The 16,242-nt window shown below is 43.2% G+C and overlaps 2 protein-coding genes across 5 annotated transcripts in view; one reads left to right on the plus strand and one right to left on the minus strand.

The window, feature by feature from the left end:
- Positions 1 to 5,427: 5,427 nt before the first annotated feature.
- Positions 5,428 to 13,796, plus strand: LOC115111792 (stress-associated endoplasmic reticulum protein family member 2). Its single transcript, XM_029638224.2, has 3 exons — positions 5,428 to 5,636; positions 9,350 to 9,422; positions 9,603 to 13,796. The coding sequence occupies exons 1-3, from the start codon at positions 5,553 to 5,555 to the stop codon at positions 9,641 to 9,643; spliced, it is 198 nt and encodes a 65-aa protein (XP_029494084.1). The 5' UTR covers positions 5,428 to 5,552; the 3' UTR covers positions 9,644 to 13,796.
- The window catches only part of tsc22d1 (TSC22 domain family, member 1), a 60,326-nt gene continuing 56,920 nt past the window's right edge, over positions 12,837 to 16,242 (minus strand). For all 4 annotated transcript variants that reach the window (XM_065014040.1, XM_029638238.2, XM_029638268.2 and 1 more), the window contains 2 exons: positions 16,033 to 16,084; positions 12,837 to 14,461 (listed from right to left, as the gene is read on the minus strand). In XM_065014040.1, the coding sequence (XP_064870112.1) occupies positions 14,201 to 14,461; positions 16,033 to 16,084 (313 nt within the window). In that variant the 3' untranslated portion in view covers positions 12,837 to 14,200. The remainder of the gene's footprint in view (positions 14,462 to 16,032; positions 16,085 to 16,242) is intronic.

Genomic DNA, 16,242 nt, shown 5'->3' on the forward strand with positions numbered 1-16,242 from the left:
AGAGAGAGAGAGAGAGAGAGAGAGAGAGAGAGAGAGAGAGAGAGAGAGAGAGACAGCCTGTTTAGATGTAAGTTGGATATGAACAGGTTTGAAACTAGGTCAGATATTTTCTCTGTTTCTCTCTAGAAATAAATGGTTTAGTGCAGAGCGTAAAGTTGTCTTGCAGTGGAAAGTGGAATTACTGTCAGGATGGGGTTGCACTGGTGCCTGGACTGTATTGTCTAATCGGTTATTAGCACTGCATGTAATCATTCCTAACAACAGTGTATGCATGCATGTGTGTGTGTGCATGTGTGTGTGTGCAGCTGGGATCTATGGGTCTGTGTGTGTCCACTTCTTCAAAATCAAATCAAATCAAAATTATTTATATAGCCCTTCCTACATCAGCTGATATCTCAAAGTGCTGTACAGAAACCCAGCCTAAAACCCCAAACAGCAAGCAATGCAGGTGTAGAAGCACGGTGGCTAGGAAAAACTCCCTAGAAAGGCCAAAACCTAGGAGGGAACCTAGAGAGGAACCAGGCTATGTGGGGTGGCCAGTCCTCTTCTGGCTGTGCCGGGTGGAGATTATAACAGAACATGGCCAAGATGTTCAAATGTTCATAAATGACCAGCATGGTCAAATAATAATAATTGTCAAATATAACAGAATAGACTTCCTGTCCTGCAGGTATTTTGTTTTCTATGACAAAGAACCATCAGAGAGTTGGCCACATTTAGATGGGTTAGAATGGGGTTAAAGGAAAATCAAATCAAATCCAATGTATTTATATAGCCCTTCGTACATCAGCTGATATCTCAAAGTGCTGTACAGAAACCCAGCCTAAAACCCCAAACAGCAAGCAATGCAGGTGTAGAAGCACGGTGGCTAGGAAAAACTCCCTAGAAAGGTCAAAACCTAGGAAGAAACCTAGAGAGGAACCAGGCTATGTGGGGTGGCCAGTCCTCTTCTGGCTGTGCCGGGTGGAGATTATAACAGAACATGGCCAAGATGTTCAAATGTTCATAAATGACCAGCATGGTCCAATAATAATAAGGCAGAACAGTTGAAACTGGAGCAGCAGCACGGCCAGGTGGACTGGGGACAGCAAGGAGTCATCATGTCAGGTAGTCCTGAGGCATGGTCCTAGGGCTCAGGTCCTCCGAGAGAGAGAAAGAAAGAGAGAAAGAGAGAATTAGAGAGAGCACACTTAAATTCACACAGAACACCGAATAGGACAGGAGAAGTACTCCAGATATAACAAACTGACCCTAGCCCCCCGACACATAAACTACTGCAGCATAAATACTGGAGGCTGAGACAGGAGGGGTCAGGAGACACTGTGGCCCCATCCGAGGACACCCCCGGGGACAGGGCCAAACAGGAAGGATATAACCCCACCCACTTTGCCAAAGCACAGCCCCCACACCACTAGAGGGATATCTTCAACCACCAACTTACCATCCTGGGACAAGGCTGAGTATAGCCCACAAAGATCTCCGCCACGGCACAACCCAAGGGGGGCAACCCAGACAGGATGATCACATCAGTGACTCAACCCACTCAGGTGACGCACCCCTCCCAGGGACGGTATGAGAGAGCCCCAGGAAGCCAGTGACTCAGCCCCTGTAATAGATATTAGAGGCAGAGAATCCCAGTGGAAAGAGGGGAACCGGCCAGGCAGAGACAGCAAGGGCGGTTCGTTGCTCCAGAGCCTTTCCGTTCACCTTCCCACTCCTGGGACAGACTACACTCAATCATATGACCCACTGAAGAGATGAGTCTTCAGTAAAGACTTAAAAGTTGAAACCGAGTTTGCGTCTCTGACATGGGTAGGCAGACCGTTCCATAAAAATTGAGCTCTATAGGAGAAAGCCCTGCCTCCAGCTGTTTGTTTAGAAATTCTAGGGACAATTAGGAGGCCTGCGTCTTGTGACCGTAGCGTACGTGTAGGTATGTACGGCAGGACCAAATCAGAGAGATAGTTAGGAGCAAGCCCATGTAATGCTTTGTAGGTTAGCAGTAAAACCTTGAAATCAGCCCTTGCTTTGACAGGAAGCCAGTGTAGGGAGGCTAGCACTGGAGTAATATGATCAAATTTTTTGGTTCTAGTCAGGATTCTAGCAGCCGTATTTAGCACTAACTGAAGTTTATTTAGTGCTTTATCCGGGTAGCCGGAAAGTAGAGCATTGCAATAGTCTAACCTAGAAGTGACAAAAGCATGGATTAATTTTTCGGCATCATTTTTGGACAGAAAGTTTCTGATTTTTGCAATGTTACGTCGATGGAAAAAAGCTGTCCTTGAAATGGTCTTGATATGTTTTTCAAAAGAGAGATCAGGGTCCAGAGTAACGCCGAGGTCCTTCACAGTTTTATTTGAGACGACTGTACAACCATTAAGATTAATTGTCAGATTCAACAGAAGATCTCTTTGTTTCTTGGGACCTAGAACAAACATCTCTGTTTTGTCCGAGTTTAAAAGTAGAAAGTTTGCAGCCATCCACTTTCTTATGTCTGAAACACATGCTTCTAGCGAGGGCAATTTTGGGGCTTCACCATGTTTCATTGAAATGTACAGCTGTGTGTCATCCGCATAGTAGTGAAAGTTAACATTATGTTTTCGAATGGCATCCCCAAGAGGTAAAATATGTAGTGAATCCAATAGTGGTCCTAAAACGGAACCTTGAGGAACACCGAAATTTACAGTTGATTTGTCAGAGGACAAACCATTCACAGAGACAAACTGATATCTTTCCGACAGATAAGATCTAAACCAGGCCAGAACTTGTCCGTGTAGACCAATTTGGGTTTCCAATCTCTCCAAAAGAATGTGGTGATCGATGGTATCAAAAGCAGCACTAAGGTCTAGGAGCACGAGGACAGATGCAGAGCCTCGGTCTGATGCCATTAAAAGGTAATTTACCACCTTCACAAGTGCAGTATCAGTGCTATGATGGGGTCTAAAACCAGACTGAAGCATTTCGTATACATTGCTTGTCTTCAGGAAGGCAATGAGTTGGTGCGCAACAGCCTTTTCTAAAAAATTTGAGTGGAATGGAAGATTCGATATAGGCCGATAGTTTTTTAATATTTTCTGGGTCAAGGTTTGGCTTTTTCAAGAGAGGCTTTATTACTGCCACTTTTAGTGAGTTTGGTACACATCCGGTGGATAGAGAGCCGTTTATTATGTTCAACATAGGAGGGCCAAGCACAGGAAGCAGCTCTTTCAGTAGTTTAGTTGGAATAGGGTCCAGTATGCAGCTTGAAGGTTTAGAGGCCATGATTATTTTCATCATTGTGTCAAGAGATATAGTACTAAAACACTTGAGCGTCTCTCTTGATCCTAGGTCCTGGCAGAGTTGTGCAGACTCAGGACAACTGAGCTTTGAAGGAATACGCAGATTTAAAGAGGAGTCCGTAATTTGCTTTCTAATAATCATGGGAACTACAGGGAGAAAGATGACACCACATAACCAGGGTTGAGTTTCTGTTTGCCCAACATACCATCATCTTCAACAATGTTCAGACTGCCATTGAGATGATTTCCCCAGGCATTGACTGTCTCAGGAATGTTCTATTGTAAGAGTCTGTTAAACTATGTGAAAGTGTCCTACTAGCACTATAACAGCCCAGTATGTTACTGTGAGATCCATCCTCATTCCCATTGATTAGAGCCCTGGGAAACTGTGTGTGTGTGTGTGTGTATGTGTGTGTGTGTCGGGTAACTTTCAGCCTCTGTACACGAGAGGTGTCATTGGTCCTCAGTGCTGCTCGAGGGGTTGCGGGTCGTCTGGGACAAGCAATATAGTGCATCCCCATAGAAGCAGGCATGAGGGACCCCAATCTCCAATCTCTCTCTCTGTTCACCTACTCTCATCTCCCCTTGCTGCCTTTTCTCCTTTAACTTCCCTTGCTCCCTCCTCTACTACCCTCTCTCTCTGTTCACCTACTCTCATCTCCCCTTGCTGCCTTTTGTCCTTTAACTTCCCTTGCTCCCTCCTCTACTACCCTATCTCTCTGCTCATACCTCCTTTCCCCTGTCCCCTCCTCTCCTCTTCCCCTAACCCCATCCTCTTCCCCTGTCCCCTCCTCTTTCCCTGTCCCCCTCCTCTTTCCCTGTCCCCTGCTCTCCTCTTCCCCTGTCCCCTGCTCTCCTCTCCTCTTCCCTTCTTTCATCTTCCCCTGTCCTCTCCATTTTCCCTCCTCTCGTGTGTCCTTGGGCTGGGCTGAGAATTCCCTCCACATGGTGTAAAGCTGGTAAACACATACAGGAGCAAGGCAGACCACACACACTCACTGAATGGTCACATTAAACACATCTGTGCGTGTCAAAGCTGAGTTTTTCGTATTGGAGGTTGTTGCATTGCCCTGCAGTTTGGCTGAATATGGACCTAGAATATAGATACTGTGGGCAAGAGGAGCCAAACTGTTGTTGCAAAGTGAACTGTCTGGATTACATGTGTTTGGGCTCACAATGTTCAGTGCTGTGCAACACCAGAACAACCCAATTAGTAAAACAGAGCATGAAGTCAACATTACACACTGTGCACACACAACACACACTTCATTGGTTGAAATGACTGGAAATCTTACATACAGTAACATACTTTTAATAGATAAAGACATTGTTATTAGACGTTTATTAATTGTATGTAAATAAAGTAAAGATAATGAAATCCATCCATGGGTTGAGCTGTTGGACCCATGGTGCTGATAAGAGTGGTTGCCTATCAACTGCATCTAGGGGTGGGCCAGCTATGTCTGAAGTCCTCCCTGCCAAGGCACAGTGCTGCTGTGAAACCCTGGTTGGCCCACCCCTAGATGCAGTTGCTAGGCAACCACTCTTATCAGCACCATGGGTCCAAGTGCAGCACTGCTGTTGTCTTCTCCTCTCTCATCTTATTCTTATTATCTCTCTCCTCTCGTTCTCTACTTAAGCTAATCACATTTGAAGATATCATATCATTTTGTGAGTATTAGAAACCCCAGAAGCTGATAGTTATGAGTGGTGTAAGCTGTTGTAATTCTAATTTATACTTTTGTCTTTAATTAATTTTTTTTAAACAGGTCACTCAAATGTTTCTAACCTACTTTTGCACCATTTTCTAGGCCACCACACTCAATGTCCTGAATGCAAGGCATTTGTCAGATTAACACATGATGCTGTTTCTCCAGACAATCCAGGCATGTGCAGCACACAGACAAGACCCCGGCAACAGCTTCTGTTGAGAAAGGTAGAAGAACTTTAGCCTACTGATTGAGTACTGGGGACAACTGAGGGTTATGCTACTCTTAAAACGTGTGTTACTATGGCAAATGAGAGAACTATTCATGCATTCCATGGTGAAGAATAAATAGTTTGACTCAGTGCTAATGGCTGGTTGGATTGAGAGGTGAGGCAGAAAAAAAGCTCTGTAGCGGATCGCGCGCGCCACGCTTCATGGAAGAGCACTTCCGTCCGCGCGCACGTCAGCAGGTGCAGAGAGCAGTGGGGGTCTCGCGGCTTCATCATCCCTGCATCGAAATTACGCCGGCATATAACAATTTTACATCAATATAACATTCTCAGAAAATGGTAGCAAAACAAAGGATCCGTATGGCAAACGAAAAGCACAGCAAAAACATCACGCAGAGAGGCAACGTTGCAAAGACCCTGGTGAGGCGAAGCTTTTCTTCATGCTGTGTGTGTTCATCATCAGACGAAAGGAGATGCAAGCATGATGACACCGATTCAGTTAATCATCACTGAGAATAGCATGATTTCAATAATGTGACCCATCCATTTCATAATGATAAATTATTGATTGTGTAGGCCTATCTGATGTTATTGTAAAAAAAAACGCATGTTGTAGCCTATCTAATATGATTCATTTCAAACCATTCTGATCAATCACACGACACATACAAGCCGCAATTAATGAGTTTTCAAGCCCTTCTCCATATTCATTGTAATTCATGGGACGTTGGTTGGGTGGTTTATCAATACTGATGGCTGTATGTTATATAATGGTCGATTATCTTGAATCGGCGGTTTGCCACAGGGTTTACAATGCCACGTAGATCAATGCCACGTAGATAAAGATCGAGAAGGATGGTGTCATCATCTGGTTGAACAGTCCATATAGAAGGCATGAAGTTGTTGATGAACTCTATGGTCCATCTGTATCCTGACCGGGTCACAAATACACGCACAGTTTTGTATTGATATGCTTGTAGGGACCATAGAATTCCCACCCAAAATCCGGTTTTCCCTAACCCTAAATCTAACCTTAGCCCTAAACCTAACCGTAACCTCTAACCTTAACCCCTAAGCCTAAAATAGCATTTTTCCTTGTGGGGACAGGCAAAATGTCCCCACTTGTCTGAATTGTCCTTGTTTTACTATTCTTGTGAGGACTTCTGGTACCCACAAGGATAGTTAAACAAAAACACATACACAGATATTATAGGACAGGTAGTGATACTGATAACTATGTAACTCTGGAATGTAGGATTCACTGCCTCATGGGGATTGGTTACACTGGCCTGTATTAGTTTAAAGAGTGTACATTAAACACTGCCTCATGGGGATTGGTTACACTGGCCCATTGTACTGCCTCATGGGGATTTTAAATAGTGTTTAGTGTACATTAAACACTGCCTCATGGGGATTGGTTACACTGGCCTGTATTAGTTTAAATAGTGTACATTAAACACTGCCTCATGGGGATTGGTTACACTGGCCTGTATTAGTTTAAAGAGTGTACATTAAACACTGCCTCATGGGGATTGGTTACACTGGCCTGTATTAGTTTAAATAGTGTACATTAAACACTGCCTCATGGGGATTGGTTACACTGGCCTGTATTAGTTTAAATAGTGTACATTAAACACTGCCTCATGGGGATTGGTTACACTGGCCTGTATTAGTTTAAATAGTGTACATTAAACACTTCCTCATGGGGATTGGTTACACTGGCCTGTATTAGTTTAAATAGTGTACATTAAACACTGCCTCATGGGGATTGGTTACACTGGCCTGTATTAGTTTAAATAGTGTACATTAAACACTTCCTCATGGGGATTGGTTACACTGGCCTGTATTAGTTTAAATAGTGTACATTAAACACTTCCTCATGGGGATTGGTTACACTGGCCTGTATTAGTTTAAATAGTGTACATTAAACACTGCCTCATGGGGATTGGTTACACTGGCCTGTATTAGTTTAAATAGTGTACATTAAACACTGCCTCATGGGGATTGGCCTGTATTACACTGGCCTGTATTAGTTTAAATAGTGTACATTAAACACTTCCTCATGGGGATTACACTGGCCTGTATTAGTTTAAATAGTGTACATTAAACACTTCCTCATGGGGATTGGCCTGTATTAGTTTAAATAGTGTACATTAAACACTGCCTCATGGGGATTGGTTACACTGGCCTGTAGTGTACATTAAACACTGCCTCATGGGGATTTAGTTTAAAGAGTGTACATTAAACACTGCCTCATGGGGATTGGTTACACTGGCCTGTATTAGTTTAAATAGTGTACATTAAACACTTCCTCATGGGGATTGGTTACACTGGCCTGTATTAGTTTAAATAGTGTACATTAAACACTGCCTCATGGGGATTGGTTACACTGGCCTGTATTAGTTTAAATAGTGTACATTAAACACTGCCTCATGGGGATTGGTTACACTGGCCTGTATTAGTTTAAATAGTGTACATTAAACACTTGTATAATTGTGCTGTAATAGCCTTAGGGAAATGGGAGGTGTTCATAATTTATTAAATTATCATAACTGCTGAATATAATGTTATAGTATTCCCAATTTATCCAAAGTCTAACAGATTCCTTTTCATGGCAGGCTGACTTGTTCTCTTGGTGTTCCTTAAGATGTCGGTTTTTCTTCGGACAACCTTGAATTATGAAACTATACCAGAAATCTTTACATGCCTTCAACATGACTGCATTGTGCAAGGTGACACTGAATGGAATAGCTCACTGTGGAATAGAGATTGTTTTCATTGTTTGTATTGGAATAAAGGAATACTTGGGGTTTGCGCTGTACATTCTAGATAGCTATTGTGTCATCCACAATAATACCGTACCACAATCAGAAAGCACATGGGTGCTATCCAACTGTGTTATGACATCACCCACACCAGACCACATCTTGTGGTTGTGATGGTTTATGATGGTGATTCTCATGCTGCTGGTCTAGACAGCCAGGCAGGCTGAGGGTTTCCAGAGACATATTGTATATCATGTGTTTTTACATCAGTGGTTTGGTTTCCACTCCTGTTTTCCATAAGAACTAGATGTGTTCATAGCTGAGTCTGAGGGGCTACATGCTAACTCTGCAGAACTCAGTTTATTATTAGATCCAGTCTATTCTGGTGTAACTGGGTACAAAACAGCCACACCGTGATGAGGACATGGTTTGAAACAGTCAGACTGAGCCTGGACTAACATGGTTTGAAACAGTCAGACTGAGCCTGGACTAACATGGTTTGAAACAGTCAGACTGAGTCTGGACTAACATGGTTTAAAACAGTCAGACAGATCTGGACTAACATGGTTTAAAACAGTCAGACTGATCTGGACTAACATGGTTTAAAACAGTCAGACTGAGCCTGGACTAACATGGTTTAAAACAGTCAGACTGAGCCTGGACGAACATGGTTTAAAACAGTCAGACTGAGCCTGGACTAACATGGTTTAAAACAGTCAGACTGAGCCTGGACTAACATGGTTTAAAACAGTCAGACAGATCTGGACTAACATGGTTTAAAACAGTCAGACTGATCTGGACTAACATGGTTTAAAACAGTCAGACTGAGCCTGGACTAACATGGTTTGAAATGTGTCCTATTCAGCATGTTGTTGATGTCGGCCTAAAGGTCATAACACTGTATGAAACTTCATCCAATGGATGTTTGTTCAACCTGCTTAGTCTTCCTCCACCAAGCGGTGTCCTGTAGTCGCATATTCTGCACAGTTTTGACCACCCTTGAACAACAACTGTCTGACCTTGACCGTCATACTAACTCTGACCTTACGTCTGACCTTATGTCCGGTGTATGTGGCCAGCCAGAGGAGGACGCCTCTCAAGATTTCCTCCTTCTACAGTGGAGGTTTCCTGGCCATTGTTACACTAAACTTGCTTACTGGGGTTTCGGGCCCTATCAGGTCTCTAAAACTAAAATAGTTAACTAACGGAAGAACACTGACAACAACTGTTTCATTCAGAAGGATCATGTAGTTTCCAAAGGGGTCCTAAGACATGACATAATTAGTGACATTAAGAGGACATTTGACCTGTACAGTATGTCTCAGTGGTTGAACATTGTTGTTGTTTTCTCTCCCTACTCCCTCTCAGCGACCTCAGGAAGAGAAGTACCCCGTGGGGCCGTGGCTCCTGGCTCTGTTCGTCTTCGTCGTCTGTGGATCTGGTAAGGTGCAAACATCCATTGTTCCAACATTCTGTTTCACGTTCGCCTTGATATTACTCACCTAGGGAACATTGGTTAACCACAGAACTAAACCAATTTTAGTTTCACTTCAGTTTTCTGCTCAATTATTTTGCTTAACTGGATGTTGTCTTGTGTAACAACAGCCACTTTCTCTCTAAGCCATCTTTCAGATCATCCAGAGCATCAGGATGGGAATGTGATCCAGAGGTCCCACAGACTCTCCCCTCTCTCCCCACACCCGCTCATCAGACCTGAGGCTGCTCGCCACACTACGTACCTCCCTAACACCTCCAGGAGGCCTGGAGGTCCGGACAGCTCTGTGTCCATCAGGGAAGGCCTGAGAGATGAGTGGACCACCCCCCTTCCCCCCTCGATTTTCTCGATCACATGTTTACAGAGTTCCAGGCCGTGGAGATGAGAGCTTTTCTACTGACAGTCTAAACCACAACCAATGGCTGGCTCAATCTTGTACAGAGTGTTTTACACCTGCTCATATGTGTGAGTGTGAGACTGTGAGTGAATGTGTATGTGTGTGCAGTCAATGATGTGACTGGCTGCTGTGCAATACTGCTGTGTTTCTATATACACTCACCGGACAGTTTATTAGGTACACCACCTTGTTCACAAAAATGGATCGCTCCTACTGACAGTGACCATGGCTTGCTATATAAAGCAGGCAAACAGGAATCTAGACATTCAGTTACTGTTCAATTGAACGTTAGAATGAGCAAAACAATTGACCTAAGCGACTTTAAGCGAGGTATGATCGTCGGTGCCAGGCGCGCCAGATCCAGTATTTCAAATGGCTACCCTCCTGGGCTTTTCATGCATGACAGTGTCTAGGGTTTACCGAGAATGGTGCGACAAACAAGAAACATCCAGTCAGTGTTGGTGAAAACAGCTAGTTGATGAGGGAGGTTGTAGGAGAATGGCACGAATCGTGCAAGCTAACAGGCAGGCCACAAACAGACAAATAATGGCACAGTATAACAGTGGTGTGCAGAACGGCATCACGGAACACACAACTCGTCGATCCTTGTCACGGATGGGCTATTGCAGCAGACGACCAAACTGGGTTCCACTCCTATCAGCTAAAAACATTAAGAAACTTCTCCAGTGGACACGCAATCACCAACACTGAACAATTGAGGAGTGGAAAAACATTGTCTGGAACATGACAGCGAGTTCAGTTTACTTGATTGGCCTGCGCAGTCCCCAGACCTCAACCCAATAGAGCATCTTTTGGATGAGATGGAACGGGGTTCCGACCCAGTACTAGATGGAAGTACTTAATAAACGGGCCGGTGAGTGTATATCTGTGTTGTGAGAACCTTTTTCAAATAAATGTGACTCATTTGGGACATGTCTGTTTGTCTGCTTTCAGTTCCACTTTTCAGCTGCTTCTATCCCAGCGCATGTTGTGCAGATTCAGCTTGCTAATAGTGTGGTTCATTTGGGGCTTCCTGGTGTGTGTGTGTGTGTACATGCATATGTGCGTGTTATATAACTTAGCACTAAAGAACCACAGCTTCATGGAATGTTAGGTGTCTTAATGTTTAAATTCCAGGTGCTAAACCGTCATGACTATTTACCAGGATTCTGTCATGTCCTTTCTCCAACATACCTGTATGACACCAGGGTTATGTCATGTCCTTTCTCCAACATACCTGTATGACACCAGGGTTATGTCATGTCCTTTCTCCAACATACCTGTATGACACCAGGGTTATGTCATGTCCTTTCTCCAACATACCTGTATGACACCAGGGTTATGTCATGTCCTTTCTCCAACATACCTGTATGACACCAGGGTTATGTCATGTCCTTTCTCCAACATACCTGTATGACACCAGGGTTATGTCATGTCCTTTCTCCAACATACCTGTATGACACCAGGGTTATGTCATGTCCTTTCTCCAACATACCTGTATGACACCAGGGTTATGTCATGTCCTTTCTCCAACATACCTGTATGACACCAGGGTTATGTCATGTCCTTTCTCCAACATACCTGCATGACACCAGGGTTATGTCATGTCCTTTCTCCAACATACCTGTATGACACCAGGGTTATGTCTTGTTACTCAGCCTCTCAAATTTATGTCTCCCAAAACCATCCTTCTTCAAGGCAGATGGCAGCTTATCGTCATTTGAATGGAATCCTGTTCACACATTTATCCAGTGTGGTGAGTTATACAATCGCTGTTTGTTCACTTGAAGTAATGGGCAATTGGAGTGATTTGTGGACCATGTAATCTATGCAGCTGTTAACTAAGGCCGACCCTGGTGAAAAGCAGAGGAAAAGATTAACCTACAGCTTGCAGTATACAGGCAGTGCTCTGTTGCTCTGTTTCATATGTTCTCTTTTCAGTGTACAGTAGGATGATGTGGCCCGCCTAGACACTAAACTAAGGTTAGTTTTACATTTCCCCTCCATAATGGTTAAGGTTGAGACTAAGGTTAAACTGCTGCTGACAGCCCTGGCACAGCAGTGTTGAAGTATGCTACAGTATGAGGACAGTGAGAGACTCTGCTATAAGTAATCAGCAGGCACATAGGTCTGATTGTTACAACAGTAACCCACAGCAAAGGTCTGCTGAACACCATGAGGTCAATGCTCGGCCTGGCATTTCTCTTTTTAAATTTTTTATTTAACTAGGCAAGTCAGTTAATAAGAACAAATTCTTATTTTCAATGACAGCCTAGGAACAGTGGGTTAACTGCCTGTTCAGGGGCAGAACGACAGATTTGTACCTTGTCAGCTCGGGGGTTTGAACTTGCAACCTTCCGGTTACTAGTCCAACACTCTAACCACTAGGCTACCCTGCCGCCCCGCCCCCGTCTCGGGGAGATGGAGAACGCGAACACTGCCTGTCCCTTTCCTACACAGATCCCTCTGTGTGCGCATTTCCTATCCGATATAAACATGTTTTCCCTAACTCACCCCTGAAACACAGGACATAACCTAGCCATGGTAATATGTGTCAAAGCTCATCCAGCAGTGCTGCTATAACATGCCTACAATCCTACAAGTAGAGATGCAGCCAGCTGAACTGGCTGCATGCTAATAGCCTACGTGACTAGAAAAAAGGTGGAGGAGACTACCATTGGACCGCAGGGGAGAGAAAAAATGTCAATCAGGGACCGGGTGCTGGTTTGTTATTTACATAAACATGTGTTATCCATACAACCATTAGACCAAGGAGGACCACCAGTTCATCCACAACACCTCAACTTTTGTTCACTTGGCAGGTCAGCACTAAGTAAGAAGTTGATGTTGTAAGTCGCTCTGGATAAGAGCGTCTGCTAAATGACTTAAATGTAAATGTAAATGGCCTACAGGTTAAGGTTAATTATTTAGACTACAGTAAACATGAGGCATGAACAAGTTGATTATTCCTTTAACATTTTATTGAAAGTTGTGAAGTGAAACTGTCAAGTGCAATTGTGTTAAGTATGTTTACAATACCTCATCTGGTTTGAGGAAACATGCGGAACATGAGCATACAACTTATACATAGAATGCAAAAAATTCAGTTCATCTTTCTGATATTCAGAGTAACGTGTTTGTTATGTTTAAGAGCTGATCATCCGGAAGTACTTTACCGTCAAAAAATGAAAACAAAATAAATTTACTTCAAATAATTTCAAGTGAACGATGGTTTACAGTAGGCGTTAATGTTGCAGCCGAAGATATGGATACTGGATATTTGTCAGTTAAATAACCTCCACAGCTCTATTGTCCTGAATTACAGCATTAAAAAGACAGCACATATCTTCAGACCAGCCCATTACTAGGCCTAGATCACTCACCATTTGTACTTCACCTAAATAGCATCTGTCTTCTCTCCTTATGTCACTATATTACACAGTACTTACACTAAATATACAGAAATATACACAATGTAGAAAGCCCATCAACTCCTTTTTGAAAATGCAGCTTAGCCAAACATCTCAGCCCCTGTGCTCCTTTACATAAGAGAAGCCGCAATGAGGTTTAACAGGGCGCAAGGCTGAGGGGTTCAAATTAAAATAAGAATGTCATAATCATCATCTCTTTTAATAAGCAAGTATAGGCTACTATACTCCATTCAATCCCACAGTTTAAATGATGACGTCCATGGAAATGTTGTCGTGTTCTCCCTTCAGGTCTCCTCCCCCTCACTCGCCAAATGGGGACTATCACACCATGATAATCCTCTGATTTTTCACGTTGTCACCATGAGGTGCTCCATTCTCGGTCTGTCTCTCTGTAGCACGCAAGCAGAAGAGAACCGCTGTATTTATGTACATTATCAGGATTCAGCAAAGCATGGCCGTTACCATCTCCCTCCATCATCGTTACCACTGAAGTCGACATCACTTGAAATTCATTGACACGGGCACAGTAACTAAGTCATGTCTACTTTCTTGTCGGTTTTGTTTTTCTTAGTCAGACAATCTTGTTTTCTCCCTCTCCCAAGTCCATGAATTTTTTGGCAATGTTCATTCTCCTATAACATCCCCTTTCCCTCCTCTCCTAGGCAGATTGTCTTTGATAGTGTTTTTAATAGTCTTGAAACGATGACAACACCTGTCGCCGTTCTCAAAGTTAAATATGTGCAAATTCTTGTCTTAACAGCGTAGCCCCGTGCAATGAAGGCCTGGTTGTTCTGCAGCGTTAGAACAGGAGTCTGTCTGAGGACTGTCAAGTCAGTCAGGCCCTGGTTGGTTGATAGACTTCCTCATCTACCCCTCTCCGGGGGTATCAGGTGATGCTACGCAGAGGGTCCAGAGTTGTGTGATGGTTGAGTCGGGGGTAGGGTTGGTGCCTGGGCTGGAGGCTGTGTGGAGGTGGGAGGGGAGCCTGTCTGGGTCTGGGCCTGGAACTGAGCCATCTGTTCTGGGCTGGCCAGGGTCTTCAGAAGGCTGTTCTCCTGCTCAAGCTGAGAGTTCCTCTCAATCAGCTCCTTGATCTGCTCCTTCAGAACCTCCACCTCCTCCCTCACTGCGTACATCAGGTGGCTCTTCACCAGGTCCTAAAGGGACAGAGAGATGAACAAACAGAACAGACTTTAGTGTCTAGTTTTTTAAACACGACAAAAATATCATATGAAAGAAGACAAAGACAGTGTTTTGCATAGTCATTTCACCCCTACCTACAAAAGACCTCGACTAACCTGTACCCCCCCACAATGACTCGGTATCCCCTGTATACAGCCTCTATAGTTATTTTATTGTGTTACTTTTTATTATATTTTTTACTTAATTTGGTAAATATTTGTTTAACCTTTTTCTTGAACTGCACTGTTGGTTAAGGGCTTGTAAGGAAGCATTTCCCAGTAAGGTCCACACATGTTGTATTAAGCACGCATGTGACAAATCAAGTTTGATTTGAAATTACATACAAAACCATTTTAAGTTTGTTCTGTTTTTTTTTTTTAATGACCATAAATATACCGCAGGGACTGCGGTTGACAATTAGCCGGCTGGCTAAAACGGCACTTTTACTGAAACGTTGATTAATGTGCACTGTCCCTGTAAAAATAAAATAAAAACTCAACATTATAGTCTTGATGAAATCATAGCATTACTACGGGCTCTTTGTGGGAATTACTAGTACTATGTAATACATGTTAATTATTGTAGCTAGCTTCTGTTTGTTTTAATATAAGAAGTGGGTCTGATCTTAAACACATAACCTGTTTGAGCATATGGATTAAATCAAGACAAAGATTCTGTAGATTCTGAGACAAATATTCCCAGGGTCTAAATCTCCCCTTCCTCTAAAGCCTGGACAGGACTCAACGTCACCAAACAGACAAAATGGCCGGCCCACATACACGTTTTAGCCAATCAGAGCCTGAGATATTTATATCTTATATCCAGGCGTCAAATATTTTCTGTTTGCCTAGCAACAAAGGCAAGCACAGTATGGCGCGAGTGAGAGAGCGTCCTTAGCGGGAAGGGATCCAGAGGCAATAAAACACTAGAATGCTGAGGAAATGAAAATAAAATCCTGCACGCACGCTCATCTCGTTCACCCTGTGTCAACGTGTCTATTGAAATAAATGGTAGCTTCAGGTAGAAATCGATACAGTGTTTTACAGAAGTGGATAGTACACATTACATAAATGTACATATGGCCCATGTGCTACCATGGTAATCTGGATACGACTTTGCGTGATGACAAACCTGGCTAACGTCTAGGCCCCCATAAATACACTTTGGCAAACTAAATATGACATTGACGTCAAGGCGCATAATAACACCATATGCTGCAACATTGTTGCCAGAGCATCAAGCTATTCTCGATCTATGTAACAGCGCCAAATTAAATGGGTTACAAAGTAACGTGCAAATCGAAGGTGATTCGAGGTTTTTCAAATCCAGTAGCGTTTAGAAAGAATCAGCAAAAGCCTGTGTGTTGTATGACTTCCCAGTTCTCGCTGGTTACGTGGTTATGTAATCCATTCATTGCGCTAACTGAAGCAACCTTTTCTTTTAACTGACCTTTCTCCGAATGTATTCTTCGAAATAAGTTATATTCGCATGTGATTTGTGTAGTATAGTTTGCAGATAAAGCGAGTTTTAGATTGCATAAACTTACCATAGCCTGTTCAATTTTGTTGTCTATGGCCACCACACTGGCTCCTGACGAACTGAAAGAATGAAAAGAAAAGAAGTCTTAATACACTGCATCGGTAAGAATGAATGAAAGCAACTACTGTCGATGTTGCAGATCTAACACCAGTCATTTCAATACAATGAAATACAGTATAAATATCCTTATACAGGTGACATCACTTCGACTGAAGAC

The sequence above is a fragment of the Oncorhynchus nerka genome, linkage group LG3 (assembly GCF_034236695.1).
Source record: "Oncorhynchus nerka isolate Pitt River linkage group LG3, Oner_Uvic_2.0, whole genome shotgun sequence".
NCBI classification, from domain to species: domain Eukaryota; kingdom Metazoa; phylum Chordata; class Actinopteri; order Salmoniformes; family Salmonidae; genus Oncorhynchus; species Oncorhynchus nerka.